The sequence below is a fragment of the Peromyscus leucopus genome, chromosome 10, assembly GCF_004664715.2.
Source record: "Peromyscus leucopus breed LL Stock chromosome 10, UCI_PerLeu_2.1, whole genome shotgun sequence".
Taxonomy (NCBI): Eukaryota; Metazoa; Chordata; class Mammalia; order Rodentia; family Cricetidae; genus Peromyscus; species Peromyscus leucopus.
In genome coordinates this window covers 12165535-12184312 of record NC_051071.1, presented here as the reverse complement: position 1 = coordinate 12184312, position 18778 = coordinate 12165535, and the positions used below count along the sequence as shown (strand labels likewise).

Sequence of the window (18778 nt, the reverse complement as noted above, 5' to 3'; positions counted from 1 at the left end):
TTCTCTCTTTATTACCATTTATTCTTCACTCAGCCAGCCACTCAACAGACGTTAGGTGACAGTTTGTGCTAGCCATTCTACTTCAGAGGACACAGAGATAAATGGCAGTCTCTGTCTTAAAAGCATATATTCTTATAAGAAAAAATTACATGCAAAGAAATAATTAGACTACAACTGGCTTAGGCTCTTTACTAATTAGTACCTAGAAGTAGCATCAAGTTAGGCACTAGAAGAGATTATGAACGTAGCTTGAGTAGGTTATGGACTCTGGTGAAATGCTCTGTCTCCATATGGAGCTGTGAGACAGAGCAGCATTGAGGCTTTTGTAAGGAGCATAGCATGAGAGGAAATAGTAATCAAGGGGAATCATCTGAAAGACGGACAAGCACCAGGTTATGTTTACATTCAGATTTCTATGTAATGGCAATTGTTATAACTTAGCCAATAAGGAGAAGGAAAAAAAATCTTTCCTCTGGTTGTAAGGATTCAGTCCTTAATTACATCATCAGCCTCCGCTGGTGTCCCAGCCTAAAACTCGAGTGGGCCCTCTGTGGGCTCTCTGTCCCTCTCCTCTCCGCTCCTTCCTCCTGTCAGCCCCTCTCTCTCCCTCCCCCTTTTTGGTCTCTCTGTCTCTGTTTTTCTGTCTCTCTCTTTCTCCCCCCCCAATAAAGCTCTAAAAAGGTAACCATGGCTATGATTCTTTTAATCAGCACGCTCCCCGCCGGCATGGCCGCTGTGGGCAGCGACCAGCCACGAGGGGCAGCGCTGCGGCTTAACCAACACTGGTAATCTTGGGTTCTTGGATAGAATTTGGTTTTTTGTTTTTGTTTGTTTTTTCATTTGGTTTTTTTAAGACAGGGTTTCTCTGTGTATCCCTGGCTGGCCTGGAACTCACTCTATAGACCAAGATAGCTTCAAACTCAGAGATCCGCCTGCTTCTGCCTCCCGAGTGTGCCACCACAGCCCGGCTTTGGATACAACTTCGTAACAAAGACAGATAAGTCTTTATGAAAGAAAAACATAAATTTAAGTTTTACATGACAGAAGATTTCAGGAGGAAATGAAGAACAAAAAATAAAACTTGCGCTAGACCATCATATGCTGATTAGGCAGGTAGTAAATTCTGGAAACGTGGTATGACAGAGGGGCTTGAGCTAGTGTAGCACTGAAGAAGACAAGGATCACTTCAACAAGGTTTGCTTTGCAGACCTCACTGGGCTTCCCTGCTTCCCTGTCTCTGGTGCTAAACATGTCTTCCTGAAGGCAGAGTGAAGGCCCCTTTCATATAGTGCGGCCAGGAGAAATCAGAGTGCTTGTGTTAGTTAGTTAGTTAGTTAGTGTTGCTGTGATAAAACACCATGACCAAGGCAAGGGAAGGTTGCCCCACCCGGGGTGGGGTGGGGTGGGTAATGGTTCCAGAGGGATGAGAGTCCATCACTGGCACAGCAGGGAAGCTTGGCAATAGTCAGGCATGGAGGCAGGAACAGCTGAGAGCTCACATCTCAAACTGAAAACCGGAAGCAAAGAGCAAACTCGGAATGGTTGGTAGCTTTTGAAACAAACTCAGCCCCTAGTGACATACTTACTCCAGCAAGGCTACACTTCCTAAGCTTCTCCAGTCAGGGCTACCAACTGGGGACCAAGCATTCAAACGTCTGAAACTATGAGAGACATCTCATGCAAACCACCACAGAATCGGTACATGTGTTACATGTATTACAGCAGTTGTTTCTACAACCAAAGAATATTTGTGTGCTGCAAGGAGTAAACTGGTCTTTGGAAACGATGTCTCCCCCGCAGGGGCAAGCTTGAAAACTTCATCTCTTAGTCCTAATAGCCTGAATGCATGTATCGTGGACGCAGGACTAAGTCCATGAAACAATTGTTCCTTAACCTACTGCAGGCATCTGGCACCTTACCGGCTCTTAATGATTAATTGTGAGCTAATAGTGAATGGGTATCACCTACACTTACTGCCCTGGTCAATGACAGTGGTTATAGAAACCTGACAGCTTACCTAAAGACAAGAGTCCTGGCTCCGTACTGGCTTCTATAGTCTTACTGGTTGAACTTGGGTTTCAGCTTCATCATCCAGGCAGTCAAGACGATGGCACCCATTTCATGAGGTTATGATGAGGGTTAGCTAAGGTAAAGGTTGTAAAGACTTCACACTTTGTTTGGCAGTTAACTGCTAATCGGTTACTAGGTGTTTATGTTAGAGTCAGTGGCTATGTTGACGGAAGAGGTCGTTTTAACTAGAATGCGGATCGGGTCTGGCAGCCAGTCACCACTCCACAACTAATAAGATTCTGGCCATTTAACAAGTGTACGTAAACCCCTAGGTAGCCAAAATGAATACAAAGGGGAGAATCTATCCATGGCAAATCTCGCCTCCGACACCTTTACAAAGCGAATCAACTAGGAATAAAATTTAGATTTAGACGCCCAGAAGAAGCAGGCGGCGCCACACCCACTCGGGAACAAAGGCAGGGCTGTCACGGCTTCGTCAACACCGCTAGCGTGAGCTGATGGCCCTCACATCCCCGGAGGGTGGAACGAGGAGACGGCAAGGCCCCAACCACGCCTATAAAACCCCGCGCTCCACGGCAGCGCCAGGCACAAGGCCAGCCGGACGGTCCGCAGGCCGGATCTCCGCGCGCAAGCCCCGCGCCCGGCGCGCCGCGGACAGCCTCTGACGTCACGCCTGCGCCGGGCCTGCCGCAGGCCCCGTGCTCGGCTTCCGCCTCCTCTGCCGGCGTCGCTTTCTGGAAGGTTCGTGGAGGAGGAGGCGGCGGCGGCGGCGGCCAGAGACCGTTACTCCGCACCGGGCCGGCATCCGTGTCCATCGGTCCTCCTGAGCCCGCGCAGACGTCGCCAAGGTGGCCATGCCCGAGAACGTAGCTCCCAGAAGCGGGGCGCCCGCCGCGGGGCAGGGCAGCCGCGGGAAGGGCGCCTACCAGGACCGCGACAAGCCGGCCCAGATCCGCTTCAGCAACATTTCCGCCGCCAAAGGTACCGCCCCGGGCCGGCCCGCCGGGTTCCTCCGCGGGTGCCCCGTCCCGTGGAGGGCGCGAGCGGGGAGGCCTTGGGACACGCCCCGTCGTGGGGCTCGGCGCCCCGCAGCCCTCTCCTGCAGGCCTGAGCGTGTCCGGTGCGGACGGCGCGGCGTGAAATGCCGGCGCCCAGAGCAGGGGTCCTTGCGGTCCGACGCGTCGGGACGGAGGCTGGGCTGTTGATTGGGCCTAGGGGTCGGCCTCGTGGTGTTTTTACCTTTTAACCTGACTCTGTAAAGGTGCAGTTTACGTGAACTTGGTTGGGCCCGGTGGCACTAACGGGACAATCAGTACAAATTGGGTGCGTTCCGCTGACCTGGCAGGTGGAGAACTGCAGCGTAGCACATGCTGAAAATCAGACCTGAGTTTTATTCTCTGCATGCGTTGTTTTATGTATTTTAACTTCTGAACCAAAGTGCCCTTGCTGTAAATTCGGGGGAGATAAACAGTTGCTTTCTGTAATTGTGAGGATTTAGAGAAACTGAACTGAAATGGGGGGAAAAATGGAAGGAAAATGACGAACAAAGCCTTAGCTATCCTTGCCTGGGTGTGTCTGGAATATAGTTCTTCATTTGGGTTGGAGGAAAAGATGTGTGATGTGAGAAGTGAAATTGGAAAGGTAGGTTGTCCATATCTTGAAGGACCTGGGATCCTGGAAAACATTTGGCTTCACTTTCAGTACAGCCTTAAGTGGGGTGAAGTCACAGCCCAGTGGCTGGTAACGTGTTGATGCTGTAAGAAGTGCAGGACGATAGAAGGAAGTCGTTTCCATTTGGGGCTTAAGGAGTTGGAGAAGTCAAGTTGATAAGATGGGCAATTGGAAGTTTGGAGAGAATACCTAATACCTGGAAATTGAGTTCATTAATTGCATAAGTGGTGGAATTATTGAGATGAAAAATAAAGTCTAGGGCCATCTGAGTGACCAAGAGAGTGTACACTATATTACAAAATGGGAAATTACTTCAGGCAGCTGTCCTGTTAGGTTGTTAATGCTGTGATGAAACACCAACCTCACCAACACCTTGGTGAGGAAAAGGTTTATTTGGCATACACTTCCACAGTAGTCTTATCACTGGACGAAGTCAGGACTAGAATTCAAACGGCAGGAACCTGGAGGCTGGAGCTGATGCAGAGACAGACCATGGAAGAGTGCTGTTTACTGGCTTGCCTTCTCATGGTCTGCTCAGCCTGTTTTTTTTTATAGAACCCAGGACCGCCAGCCCAGGGATGGCCCCACCCGCAGTGGACTGGGCTCTCCCCTGTCACTAAGAACATTTCCTCCGGGCTTGCCTGCAGCCCAGTCTTAATTGGCATTTTCTTAATTGAGGTTCCCTCTGAGATGACTTTAGCTTGTGTCAAGTTGACATAAACTATCCAGCACAATTAACTTTCAAAGGCAAGGGGCACAAAAAATCAAAACAGGACAGACAGAGCTGTGCACTTAGGCAGGAAGGAGGTGTGTCACCCAAATTGCCTGTGAACCTAACTAAAACCTTACTAAAAGAGCAAAGGGCAAACTAGTTTTTTGGTTTTTTTTTTTTTTTTTAAAAAAAAAAACCCTAGGAAGTGAGAAAGAGTTCTGACAGATACAGCTTGAGTTTAGTTCTGGGTGCTGATTTTGGTATTATACAGTTAACCATCCCCTTCTCCCAAATAAAGACAAGGATAAGGAAAATTGCACAGACAGAAAACACTGGTAACTCAGCATGAATCATTAAACTGTCACTGTCTTGTACCTAGCTTGTTTCTAGAGATGTAAAGAGTCTAAAATACGGTATTTTGTTGGATGGTGAATATCTTGAAGCAGGTTCACTAAAATCACCTGAAACTGATATTAACAGCTAGACCAGAGTCATGAAATACTTACGATATATATCATACAAGATATATTCTGTTAAATTCTTTACTCTTTACCTGATAAGGGCAAAAGCATACTAGTTAAGTAATATAGAACATTAGACTATGGGTCCTACATATGTGTTCTTAGCAGATTATATTCTTGTGAGAGAGAAAAAGCAGGTGAATGAGTAGAGTACTCCATTAGGATCTCTAACTGTTCCATTGCTGCTTATCCTGTTTTAAGGAATAAAGGAAATAAAACACTCAGAATTTAAGACTAGATTGTGCCATTTTTATTCTCACAGGAATCCTCAGAATGTGTTCTGCATAGGTATAGTACATGTGAAGTATTCTAGTTTATACCATATCCTAATAAGGGCAGATTTGAAACAAAACACTTTGTTCTTTTCTTTTCTTTTTTAATTTATTTTATGTGCATTGGTGTGAAGGTGTCAGATCCCCTGGAACTGGAGTTACAGACAGCTGTGAGCTGCCATGTGGGTGCTGGGAATTGAACCCAGGTCTTCTTTACCACTGAGCCATCTCTCCAGCTCCCACACTTTGCTCTTTTTTTAAAGTCTTAGTTTCTGTTTTTCTTCTATTTAACAGCGGTTGCTGATGCCATTAGGACAAGCCTTGGACCCAAAGGAATGGACAAAATGGTAAAAGTTATTATTTATTGAGAACTCCTGTTTACATTCTGAGGTCTGATGAAAGTCTGTGCTGTTTGGGGCTGGCAGATAGTTCTATTGTTGTACGCTTGCCCATACGGAATGAGGCCCCGAGTTGGAGCCGCTACATATACTGCCCCGTCTTCCTCCTCAATCCCTCCAGAAGTGTTAGAATTCTTCAAACGGGGAGATTGCTTTGATAGTATTTAACTAAATAGTTTAATGCCTTTTGAGTTGCTTGTGTTACTTGAGTCAGTCTCAGCTAGCCGAGGCTGTCCCTTGATCCTTCTGCCTCTACTTCAAGTGCCAGGATCACAGGCTTGTGTCACCATGTTTGGATGTTCATTTATTCATTTCTTTTAAAGCCTGAACGCAATCATTCTGTCTTAGCCTCAGAGTGCTAGGATTGCCAGTGTGAGCTGCCATGCCCCATTAACTTTTCAAGCTGTTGTTTTCCTAATTGACTGGCAGCATAAAACAGATACAGTCTAATAACTTTGGGTTGATCCGTTACCTCTGGTCTCTGTGAGCACTGCACTCAAATGTGTACACACACGAATGCACCTGCACACACGCGCGCATATACACACACACCCAATTAAATGTAATAATTAAGTAACCCGACAAAGCCAGTTAATTCTTTTGTAAAGTTGAAACTGAATGTTCTTATATTGTTATACTAATGAAAGAATTTAAAAATAAGCTATATGCATACATAAATTAACTTTATGTAATAGTAAATGGAATAGAGCTTGTAGAAAATTGCAGTAAAATTTTTAAAATCAAATGTTCTAGATTCAAGATGGAAAAGGTGATGTGACCATTACAAATGACGGTGCCACCATTCTGAAACAAATGCAAGTACTGCACCCAGCAGCCAGAATGGTGAGTGTGCATAGTGGTGTGCTTTGTAAGACAGGATCTTGTTCTGTAGCCATAGTGACCTTGTATTCACTGTACAGCCCGGGCTAGCCTTGAACTTGGCAGCAGTCCAGCTTCATCCTGAGTACTGCAATTGCAGGCATGGGCATGTTCTGACTGATAAGTGGTTTGTTTTTAAGTATATTTGTATGATATTTAATAGAGTTAAATTTGATCCTTTTTTTTTGAGACAGAGTTTCTCTGTGTAGCTTTGCACTTGTCCTGGAGTTCACTCTGTAGCCCAGGCTGACCTCGAACTCACAGAGATTCGCTGCCACCACCACCACCACTGCCTGGCAATTTGATACTGTTTAAGCGTGGAGAACTTGTTATCTTTATGCTATATTTAAGATGCACTGTGTTTTGAGTGTGAGTTCTCTATAAGAGAACTAATTTCATTTGCTTGTTCTGTGCTGTGGATTGAACCCATGACATTGTGCATGCTCAGCACCCACAGTTCTTAGAAAACAAAATCATTTTAATCATATATCAAATCGTGCTAGTTTTTGCATGTTTATTAGAAATAATTCAAGAGTCACAATTAGTCTTATGGCAAGTGAGAAGTTGTATTGGCAAAGATCTGCTTTAGGAATTGCTTTCTATTAAAATGTGCTGTTGGGCACAGCAGTGAGTTCCTGTAATCTTAAGTACTCTGGTGTGAGACAAGAAGATCATTGGAGCCTCTTAAAGACAACATAGCACCACCCTGCTTTCCGTCCTTAAAGGTAGCTTCATAAATGAGTAAGATGTGGTCACTTCAGAAAAAACGGGACAGAGGTGTTTCTCGTCTCGTGTGGAATGACTTCATAGGCTCTCCATCTATATAAGATACCTCTAAGATCTTAGTGGTTTTTTTTTTTTTTTTTTTTTTTTTTTTTTTTTTTTTTTTTGAGGTGAGGTATCGTTTTTGGCCTAGGCTAGCCTAGACCTGGCTGTGTAGCAAAGGAAAACCTTGACCTTGATCCTCCTGTCTCCACCTTCTAGGCCCTGGAATTAAGTGTGCACTACCACAGCTTCTTCATGCTGCTTTGGGGCTCAAACCCAGGGCTTCATGGGTGCTAGGCAAACACTCTCCCAACTGAGCCACGTTCCCAGCCCTGAGGATTGATGCTTTTGGATAGGACTTTAAAGAGAGTTTTCTGAGAACTTCTCTGTGTAATCAACAACCTACACTAGAATCCATTATAAGAATAATTTTGTGTACCACAAATACAGTGGTTTTTATCTTTAAATGAAACCCAAGTTAAACTAAAAAATCAGATGTCAGGGATGCATTACATTTTCTAATTCTGGGTTGGTGATATTGGTATGGTAGTGTGAGTTAGATGTTACTGGGTTCCTCCCATTTCCCAGCATCTTGGCATGTTCTGTTCACACAGCTGGTGGAGCTGTCTAAAGCTCAAGACATAGAAGCAGGGGATGGGACCACGTCGGTTGTCATCATTGCTGGCTCTCTCTTAGACTCATGTACCAAGCTTCTGCAGAAAGGTATGTGATACGCTTTTCCTGAAGAATGACAGAAGCCTTTTTAAGGGCAAAACTTATAAAAAGCCAAGTTATTATTAAGTAATCTGAGATTTAATATTGGATTTGAAGTAATTACTTTTTTACCAAGAATTTCTATTTTGCTTCTGAGTTATGCAAGGCTTCTTTTTGTAGAAATAGAATTCTGCTTTTGAAAAGTAAGTGATAATAGTGTTACTATCTAAGGCTTAGAGAGATGTCTTAGATGAGAAAAGAAGAGCTCTTGCTTTGATAAGTAGTGTGTAGCAACTCTCGAGTCAATCTGCTTTGAAAAAGTGCGTGTGATGTTTTAGAAAACATAAAATTTGTTTTAGCTTCAGTATTACACAAAAATGTCTTTGATCTGTTTCAAATTGAGTAGAAGTTAACTGTTAGCCATAACCAGCAGTTATTTAGCTATTCTGTTTACAACTAAATTGTAAATTAGTTTGTCTGAAAAGTGTTTGGAGCCTCGTAGTATAGTTTAGTAGTTTTTTAAATTTGCTTGGCATGCTGGAGGCCCTGGGGTCAGCCTCAGGAACATAACAGAAAAGGAGGGAGGGAGGGGATGTTTTAGATTACTTTTGACATTTTCATGAGTAAAACATTTTAAAATACAACAAGTTAACTTGGTTCATAAATGACAGGTATACATCCAACCATCATTTCTGAGTCATTCCAAAAAGCTTTGGAAAGGGGTCTTGAAATCCTTAATGACATGTCTCGACCTGTGCAACTGAGCGACAGAGAAACCTTGTTAAATAGCGCGACCACTTCGCTGAATTCAAAGGTGAGATTATCACTGGGTGACAATTAAATTACAGTTAAAGGTGTATTCATTAGAGTGTCGACATGTTTGCTATACTGTATCTAACATTGCCTCAAGAACAGCTAAGTCATAGAATCCTTTCTATAATTGAATTGGTTTTAAGAGTGAGGTAAAAACAATGAGGCTAACAAAAGAACTAGATTTGCTAGGTGGTGGTGGCACACGCCTTTGATCCCAGCACTCCAGAGACAGAGGCAGGCGGATCTCTGTGATTTTGAGGTCTAGGTTATACAGAGCGAGTTCCAGGGCAGCGAGTGCTACACAGAAAAACCCTGTCTCTAAACCCTGCCCCCCCCCCAAAAAAAAAGGGAGGGGTTTGTTACAGGTGCCATATCCATTTCTAGTTTTTTCATTTACTGCATTTTAATACTTTTTGGTAAAGCTAAGTCCAAGGCTTTAAAATGGCTATTGGGAACTTTCCCATATCCAAAATCAAAGGCTACTATAGAATTTCTGTCAGTGTGGGTAGTTTTTATTTAATATTGTACAAGAGTTGTCCTAAGTTTTAAATTTACTGTCTTCCAGGATTTTATGTAATCATTCCCATTTTACAGGTGGGAAAATAAACATTGAAAGGTAAATAATTATGTAGCATACTTGTAAGATATAACACTGGTATTATCCAGCTCTTTATATATGTACTACTTTTCTTAGAAAATTTCTACAAAATTTAAAATAGTGGAACAAATTTTTTGGGAAATTTCAGGTGAAATAATAAAAATTTAAAAGTAGGAGCTGAAGAGAAAAATATCCATACATGTACATTTTTTGAAGTTTGAAAACAAGAATAATGAAAAGTTTCATGTTACCATCTGCTCTATTATGATTTCACCAAGTATAGCTCCTTTTCTTTGCTTTCTTTTCTTATAATTACAAATCTAGGTAATAAAGGGTAAGGCACAGTAGCACCTTTATGGTTTTCTTTGTTTTGAGACAGGGTTTCTCTGTGCAACAGTCCTGACTGTCCTAGAACTCGGTATTGTAGACCAGGCTGGCCTCGGACTCACTGAGATCTGCCTGCCTCTGCCACCTGAGTGCTGGGATTAATGGTTTGCACCACTACCGCCCAGCTGTAGTATATACCTTTGATCACAGCAGAGGCAAGCAGATCTCTGAGACCAGCAAGGACTACAGGGAAAGACCCTGTCTCAAAAAAATTAAAAGATAATAATAAAATAACCTAGATGGAATTAGAAACAAGTCATTTTTTTTAATGTTCTACCACTAGTCAAGCGTGTTACTTGAGGCAAATAACCTAATCTTTCTGTTTTAGTCCACCAAGGACATGAAGAAATCTGAATACTAACCATTTGCTGTTCTGTCAGGCCCTTGGTATTAGGTACATAAATAACCTGATCTGATAGCTTGATTACACACTCAATTTAGGTAGGAAATCTCCACCTAAAATTAGATGCCTTTTTCTGTTTTTTATAAAACTGTTGGCAATCTAGAGAGTGCCAAATGTTGTTGTAATATAATAAAAGAGAGATATACGTGTTATATCTGGCAAACTGGGTGGGAAAAAAATCTTTATTTTTTTTTTTAATTATTCGTATTTGTGTTTTGCCTGCCTGTATGTGCAAGTGAGGGCATCGGATCTCCTGGAACAGGAGTTACAGACAGTTGTGAGTAGGTGCTGGGAATTGAACCCAGGTCTTCTGGAAGAGCAGCTAGTGTTCCTAACAGCTGAGCCATCTCTTTAGCCCTAGGGAAAAACATCTTTAACTGCAGTGTCTCCTTTGAGTGTCCTCTATCTGCCATATCTAAATAGGTGATAAGCCCTTGTAAATCCAGAATTGTCGGGTTTTGTTTTTGTTTTTTATAATTACTGTTTCTATGAAATTAACTTTTTGTTTTAAATCTAGGTTGTCTCTCAGTATTCAAGTTTACTCTCTCCAATGAGTGTCAATGCGGTGATGAAAGTGATTGACCCAGCCACAGCTACCAGTGTAGATCTTAGAGATATTAAAATAGTGAAGAAGCTTGGGTAAGCATCTCTAATTTCAATTTCCATATTATCCAAACCAGATGACTTTCAAGAAAAAGCTGAGTGTGGTGGCTTATACATAGAATCCGGCACTTGGGAGGCTGAGGACGGGGATAGCTCTGAGTTCCAGGCCAGCCTGGACTACATAGTGGGTGTCATGTCAATCTGAGCTGTAATGAGAGTCTATCTCAGAAAAACCCCTAAAGGATAATAAGTGAAACATGGCTAACCAGAAAGTGAAAGTTAGAAGGCCTTTGCTGGCTCGAACTTTCTTGGTATGGCAATCTCGAGGGTTTGCCTGTGTTTCCTTATGGCGGGGTGGAAGTGTATCCAAGAGATCTGGGAATGGGTTCTGAGAATGAATGTGAGGCCCAAGCACTTTTCATTCTTGTGATTATTTTTTCTAGTGGGACAATAGATGACTGTGAGCTCGTAGAAGGGCTCGTTCTCACCCAGAAAGTTGCAAATTCTGGCATCTCAAGAGTGGAGAAGGCCAAGATAGGGCTCATTCAGTTTTGCTTATCTGCTCCTAAAACAGATGTAAGTAAAATCCAAGTTGGTTCCTGTTTATTAACTTTTAAATAAGATCCATTCTTTAAGATAAAGGTTGAGAATGCTGTACTAGTGATGTCTTTAAAATGTAGATCTCGAAAGGATTAATAAATTGAGACAAAAATAAAAATGGTTTCAGCTACAAGTAACATCACAGGTGAAGACAGTGGTTATAGGAGTTTGCATGAAATAAAAACTGCGTGTTATATTCATTCCTGCGTTTGCAGATTGTGTTCAGCTTTCTAAAAGCAGAGACATTTACTGGAACCCACAGGGGTTTTATTATTTGTGCAAGTGAAGCCTTAGACTAACTTGATAGTCAGACTATAAAAGTTACTTGTTTCTTAAAATATTCCTGTATTTCTCTAAAAGAAGTGCTTGCCACCTCGGATTTGTTTTGTTTTACTAATACATAGATGGTGGTGTTCAGTATTTTGTTTCTCAAAAAAATTTGAGGCCATACAAAAATTAATGGTTAATTCCCCCCCCCCTTTTTTTTTGTTTTGTTTTGTTTTCCAAGACAGGATTTCTCAATGTAATAGCCCTGGCTGTCTTGGAACTCTGTAGACCAGGCTGGCCTCAAACTCACAGAGATCCACCTGCCTCTGCCTCCATAGTGCTGGGATTAAAGGCGTGCGCCACCACCACCCGGCTAATGGTTAATGTCTTGGCATCATAAGATTTGTCATGTTGGTTTTTCATTGGTTAGTTGGTTTGAGACAGGGTTGGTCTGTCTCTGTTTCTCCTCCCTCCTCTTCTCCCTTCCTCTCTCCTCTCATTCCCGTCCTTTCTGGAACTCATTATATAGACCATGCTGGCCTTAAACCTACAAAAATCTACCTGCCTCTGCCTCTCCTGCCTGCTGGTGTTAAAGGTGTGCACCACCATGCTCAGTTCTGTCCCAAGTCATAGAGTAAAAGGATACATTTGAAATGTAATACGTATGATAGGTGGAAAAACTTCACATTGGGGGCACAGTAACCGTTTTGTCTTTGTCATTTATCTAAGTGTACTTGCAGAACGTTTCAGACAGCAGAAGAGCTTGCTGTGGTCATGCACACCTCGAATCCAGCCCTCGGAGGTGGCTGGGTAGTGAATTCAAGGCCAGCCTGAGCTACATAGGGAGGCCTTGTCTTTCAAACACACAACACAGTAATGGGTGTGCTTGAATTTTTAAAAAGAACCAGCTTTAGCCAGGCAGGGGTGGGACACGCCTTTAATTTCAGCACTTGGGAAGCAAAGGCAGGTGGATCTCTTGATTTCCAGGACAGCTTGGACTACACTGAGAAAGCCTGTCTCAAAATAAATAAATAAATAGGACCAGCTTTGTTTATATGTGTCACTTTAGACCCTTTTCTGTGCCTGTCTATTTAACTGTTTGGTATGGGTTGGTCTTTTACATTCCATTAAAATCTCTTGTTGTAAATAATTACTGTATTCTTGTTCCAATCAGATGGATAATCAGATAGTAGTGTCTGACTATGCCCAGATGGATCGAGTGCTCCGAGAAGAGAGAGCTTATATTTTAAATTTGGTGAAGCAAATTAAGAAAACAGGATGCAATGTCCTGCTCATACAGAAGTCTATCCTAAGGTCTGGGACTATATATTTTCCTATCCCTAAATTGATAATTGATTTGTGATTCCCACTAATAATTTTTTAAAACAATGTTTAGTTGATGTATGCGTGTGCCTGACTCTGTACACCATGTGTGTACAGGAAGAGGCCTTGTAGGTCAGAAGGTATTGGATGACCTGGAACTGGGGTTTACAAGGCAGCTGGAGCTGCTGTGTAAGAACATAGGAACTGAGCCCAAGTTCTCCACAAGCACTGTTAACCACTGAGCCATCCCTGCCCTACATCCTACCCCCCCCCTTTTTTTTTTAATGAACAGTTGCTTAGTATCTAATACATGGCAAATCTTGGAGGAACATTTTGGTGCATCATATTTTCATTAATAAAGACAGGACTATTTTCTCTAGATTTTAAGAAAATGAAGGCTGAGCATAGTTGTTCATGCCTATAATCTCAGTACTCAGAAGGCTGAGGCTGAAGAATTGCTGTGAATCAGGCTAGTCTGGGATAAAGTAAGGCCTTTAAAAAAAAAAAAGGGATTGGAGAGTGGCTTAGTTTTTTAGATCATTTGTTGCTCTGGGACCTGAGTTTGGTTCCCAGCATCCCCATGGTCTCGCATAGAACTTCCAGTTCTAGGGAATGACACCCTCTTCTGAAAGCCATGGACAATAGGCAGAGCACCCATACACTGGAATGGCTACCCACTACAATACACATAAATGTAAAAAAAAAAAAAAAAAAAAAAAAACAACAAAAGTAAAAAGAGCATGACACAGTTTTTAAAAGCTGTTTGTCTAAAACTAACTGGTTGAGGCTAGAGATATAGTTTAATCACTAGTGTTTGCCAGTGTGCACAAAGCCCTGGGTTTGATCCCTAGCACGACATAAACTGGGCGTGCTCTCAAATCCCTATAATCCTGGCAGTAGCAGTCCGTAGATAAGAGAATTCTCAAACTTGAGCTCCTCCCTTTTTCACTTCTGGGTTTTGTTTCATTTTTTTAAATTAATAGGTACATTCCCATTTACTCCTGATAAGCTGTGCCAAAAGGTACTATGGATACTTTATTATAGATCCTCCGTGAACAGGTGAAAGGCAGTTCTAATCCCCAGTCATTTAGTGGCTCTGACCTTGTGTCAATTGTTCCCAAAACTCGATGTTTGCTTAGCTTTCACCAGGGATGGAAATACCTGTCTTGCTAGCACCATAGGACTACTAATACTAGGATTGTTTCTGATATTTTGTGGGAACTAGTCATGCTTCTAAATACATGAAGTATCACTAAGTGTTCACTTAGCAAAATGCTCATTTGTTAAGAAGAATCATGACTTGATTACTTGTGTTGTATAGATTTGTATATTAGTAAAATTAGAAACCTTCAGAATTTTGAACTCTGCTGAGGAAATGACACAAGCCTTTGATCCCAGCACTTAGGTGGCAGAGGCAGGCAGATAAGGCTGAATAGGGAGACTTTGTCTCAGAAAGAAAGAGAAAAAGAGAAGTTTGAACTTTTAAATGAATATTAAAAGCCTTTCCTTCATAATTGACCATTTGAATAACTGTAAAATTAAAATCTTAACTACTGAACAATAAAAATGTTTTAATCTAGCATAACAAACACTTTGTATTTCAGAGATGCGCTTAGTGATCTTGCATTACATTTTCTGAATAAGATGAAGATTATGGTGGTTAAGGACATTGAAAGAGAAGACATTGAGTTCATTTGTAAGGTAAATGGTAATGTATGTAAAAATGTTTGTTAGCATGTATTGTAGGTGTGTGGTTTTTACATTATGGTTAATTGTGTTTTGTGGGGTGTTGGTTGGTCGGTTTTGGCTTTTTTTTTTTTTTTTTTTTTTTTTAAGATTTATTTATTTATTATGTATACAGTGTTCTGTCTGCATGTGTCTCTGCAGGCCAGAAGAGGGCACCAGATCTCATTACAGGTGGTTGTGAGCCACCATGTGGTTGCTGGGAATTGAACTCAGGACCTCTGGAAGAGCAGTCTTATTTACTTGCTCTTAACCACTGAGCCATCTCTCCAGCCCTGGTTTTGGCTTTTTGAGACAAGATTTCTCTGTATAACAGCTCTGGCTGTCTTGGAACTCAATCTGCAGACCAGGCTGGCTTGAACTCAAGAGATCCACCTGCCTCTGCCTCTGGGATTAAAGCTGTGCGCCACCACCACTCAGCAGTGTTTTATTTTTTAAGGTTTTTGTTTTATGTATATGAGTGCTGCACGTATGTCTGCACCACATGGTCCCCTCAGAGGCCCCTGGAACTGAAGTTAACATGGGGCTATGAACTGCCGTGTGGCTGCTCTGGAAGACAGCCAGTTGGTTACTGAGCCAGGTCTCCAGCCCCAGCGGTAGTTTTTGTTTGCTTTTGTGCATGGTGGGTATTGTGTCCAATGCTTTGAATAATATACCAGACAAGTGCTTGTTCCACCATTGAGTTATGTCTCCAGCAATGTTGTCTTGATTTGTCTTGTTTTCTTTTCCCAGACAATTGGAACCAAACCAGTTGCTCATATTGACCAGTTCACTGCTGACATGCTGGGTTCTGCTGAGTTAGCAGAGGAAGTCAATTTAAATGGTTCTGGAAAACTGTTCAAGGTAACAGTATTACAATTAAGCTTTATTATTTTTCCTTCCTCCCCCCCCCATTACCTAACTTGTAATTTGTTCACTAAAGATAACAGGTTGTGCAAGCCCAGGCAAAACAGTTACAATTGTCGTGCGTGGTTCTAACAAACTGGTGATTGAAGAAGCTGAGCGCTCCATTCATGATGCTCTCTGTGTTATTCGCTGCCTAGTAAAAAAGAGGTAATATAAACATCACTAAAGTAATAGATTTTTAAATTTTTATTACACTTATTTTGGGTGTGTATGTATCTGGACATGGGCACAATATGGCATGCATGTGGAGGTCAGAGAACAAGTTGGAGAAATCTATTCTTCCATCATGGAAGTCCCAGGGACCAAACTTGGGTTGGTTGTTGGGTATTTTACCAGCTGAGCATCTTGCTGGCCCTGGTATTCTGAAGACTAGTTTGAGGGGCTGGGATATAGTTGATACACTACTTCCTAGTATGTGCAAGGGCCTGGGTTCAACCCCACCCAGCACTGCTAAAACCGGGTGTGGTGGGGCACACCTACAATCCTACCACATAGGAGGTGAAGGAAGGAGGGTCAGAAGTTTGGGGTCTTCCTCCAATTCATGCAAGTTCCAGGCTGTCCTAGATACACAGTACCCCACCTACCCTTAAACAACCAAACTGCCCTATTTTGACTTTTTTAAAGTTAAGTAGTAAATTGATATTTAAAATAGCTTCTTCCTTCAGGGTAAAAATAAGCTAAAAATATTTGTGAATTTCAGAGCTCTTATTGCAGGAGGTGGTGCTCCAGAAATAGAGTTGGCCCTGAGACTGACTGAGTACTCACGAACACTGAGTGGTATGGAATCCTACTGTGTTCGTGCTTTCGCAGATGCCATGGAAGTCATTCCATCTACACTAGCTGAAAATGCTGGCCTGAATCCCATTTCTACTGTAACTGAACTAAGAAACAGGCATGCCCAAGGAGAAAAAACTACAGGCATTAATGTCCGAAAGGTGAGAGCCTACTGCTTAGGATTGTTGGAGAAGAGGGTGGTAAGAGGAAGCAGTTTATAGAGTTGTCGTTGATTGGTTGAAAGGTTTTGTAGTTAAAAGTAGTGTGGTTTTGCCAGCACTCGGGTGGCAAAGGCAGGTAGATCTCTGTGAGCCAGGCTAGCCCGGTCTACGGAGCATGTTCAGGATAGTCAAGTACGCAAAGAAACCCTGTCTCAAAAACAAAACAAAAAAGTAGTGTAATTTTGAATTGAAACCTGGAAAGGTTACTATATATGTTGCCATGGGAAATAGCATTCATTAACTGCCATTTACTAACTTGTAGGAAGTTAGTCTGATCTTTAATTTCCTTAATTGTAAAGACACAGCACATGATAGGTCTTTTGTGAGGACATTAGTTAAACACATGTGAGTGTGAACTGGTTCTTCTGTTGTAAGTGTCCCCTGTTAGCCTGTCAGGTAAACAGAGAAGAGTGATAGCTGTCCCCTTACTAATGACAGTACATGATGGGGAAATAATAAGCCTAGGTCCTGGTTCTGAGTGTACAGGACTCCATAGAACGGCACTTCCTGTTTTGTTTCGTGTGATCAAATACTGAAAGTGTCTGCTCCGCTACAGGGTGGAATTTCCAACATTTTGGAGGAAATGGTTGTCCAGCCTCTGTTGGTGTCAGTCAGTGCTTTGACCCTAGCAACTGAAACCGTCCGGAGCATTCTGAAAATAGATGATGTGGTAAGCAAATAGAGCTTGAAAATCCCTGGGAGGTTTTTCTTTCTGCTTAAAAGTGTGCTACCACCAAGATGATAACAGTTCATAACTAATTGTTTTACCTGTAAAAATTGGGCAAAATTTAGATAATTACCTTAAACATCTAATATTTTATGTCATTACAAGTTTTGAAACCTGTTTTTTTTTTGTTGTTGTTTGTTTTTCTTACCAGGTAAATACTCGATAATCTGGATGAAGTTGACCGACTGGCACCATATGGACAGAGTACTGTGGCTAGAATGGAGATGGTCCTCTTGGTGTTCCTTGTCTGAAAGCTTGCTTCATCAGAGTTTTTGGACATTGTCTCCCAGTTGGCATTTCTTTGAAATTATATTGAAACAATTTAATGAAAATATTAAATATTTGGTTTCAAACTGCATATTAATTTGTCACTCCCAAATTTTATTTATTTATATATATATATTTTTATACTTGGGGAAAAGCCAAACTATACCCCTCAAGTTTTAACCTTTACATGTTAATCTTCTTATGGCTTAATCCTATGTATTCTATTAACTTTCTTGTTTTGTTCATTTGTGGTTGTGTTGCATCCCAGGCCAGCCTAGAACTTACTATTCAGTATGACCTTGAACATTTGACCTTGTGCCTCCACCGTCCAAGTGCTAGAATTAACAGGTGTGTACTATGATGCTCATTTTGTTTGCAATGCTGGGATGAAACCCAAGGCTTTGTGCATACTAGGGAAGAATTCTACCAGCTTGAGCTGTGTAGCTGGAGAGCTACACACCACCAAGCCCCGGCAGTCTGACAGCCCACTTATAAAATAAACACACAGACGCTTATATTATTTAAACTGTTTGGCCTAATGGCTCAGGCTTCTAGCTGTCTAGTTCTTACATCTTAAATTAATCCATTTCTATAAATCTATGCTTTGCCACGTGGGCTCGTGGCTTACTGCCGTCTTCACATGCTGCTTGTCATGGCGGTGTCCAGCAATGTCTCCTTCTGCCTTCCTGTTCTTTCTTTTCTCCTGTCTGTTAGTCCTGCCTATACTTCCTGCCTAGCCACTGGCCAATCAGTGTTTTATTTATTGACCAATCAGAGCAATTTGACATACAGACCATCCCACAGCACTTCGCCTTTTCTTCCTTTTTTTTTTTTTTTTTTTAAAGAGGAAGGTTTTAACTTTTACATATCTCCAAAGCCAGCTTGGTATATTTGGGAATTTGGACATAGCTTCTCTTACTACTTCCTGCTGGAGGGGAGTGGGCGCTGTATCTTATGGGGACAAAGAAAATTTTAGGATTATGGAGTAGTCTGTGAGGGTGTATCTATCGTCTGAGCCAGTTACCTTGAAATGGTCCTGGATGTTGGATCATCTGGGCCTTGGTGTCATCGGAGACCTTTCAGGGTATCTTGGCTGGTCAAACCTGATGTATCTTAATCTGGAACAAATCCATATCCTCTGGCTTTCTGTGGAAACAAAAGCAGAGCCTCCTTTCCAAAGCAA

At 42.0% G+C, this 18778-nt stretch overlaps 1 protein-coding gene across 1 annotated transcript; it reads left to right on the top strand.

The window, feature by feature from the left end:
• The first annotated feature begins 2720 nt into the window (after positions 1–2720).
• Positions 2721–17686, top strand: Cct4 (chaperonin containing TCP1 subunit 4). Its single transcript, XM_028876356.1, has 14 exons — positions 2721–3012; positions 5502–5554; positions 6359–6448; positions 7864–7972; positions 8635–8777; positions 10682–10803; positions 11211–11343; positions 12809–12948; positions 14562–14658; positions 15433–15543; positions 15623–15753; positions 16307–16541; positions 17158–17271; positions 17480–17686. The coding sequence occupies exons 1-14, from the start codon at positions 2886–2888 to the stop codon at positions 17492–17494; spliced, it is 1620 nt and encodes a 539-aa protein (XP_028732189.1). The 5' UTR covers positions 2721–2885; the 3' UTR covers positions 17495–17686.
• The last annotated feature ends 1092 nt before the right edge of the window (positions 17687–18778 follow it).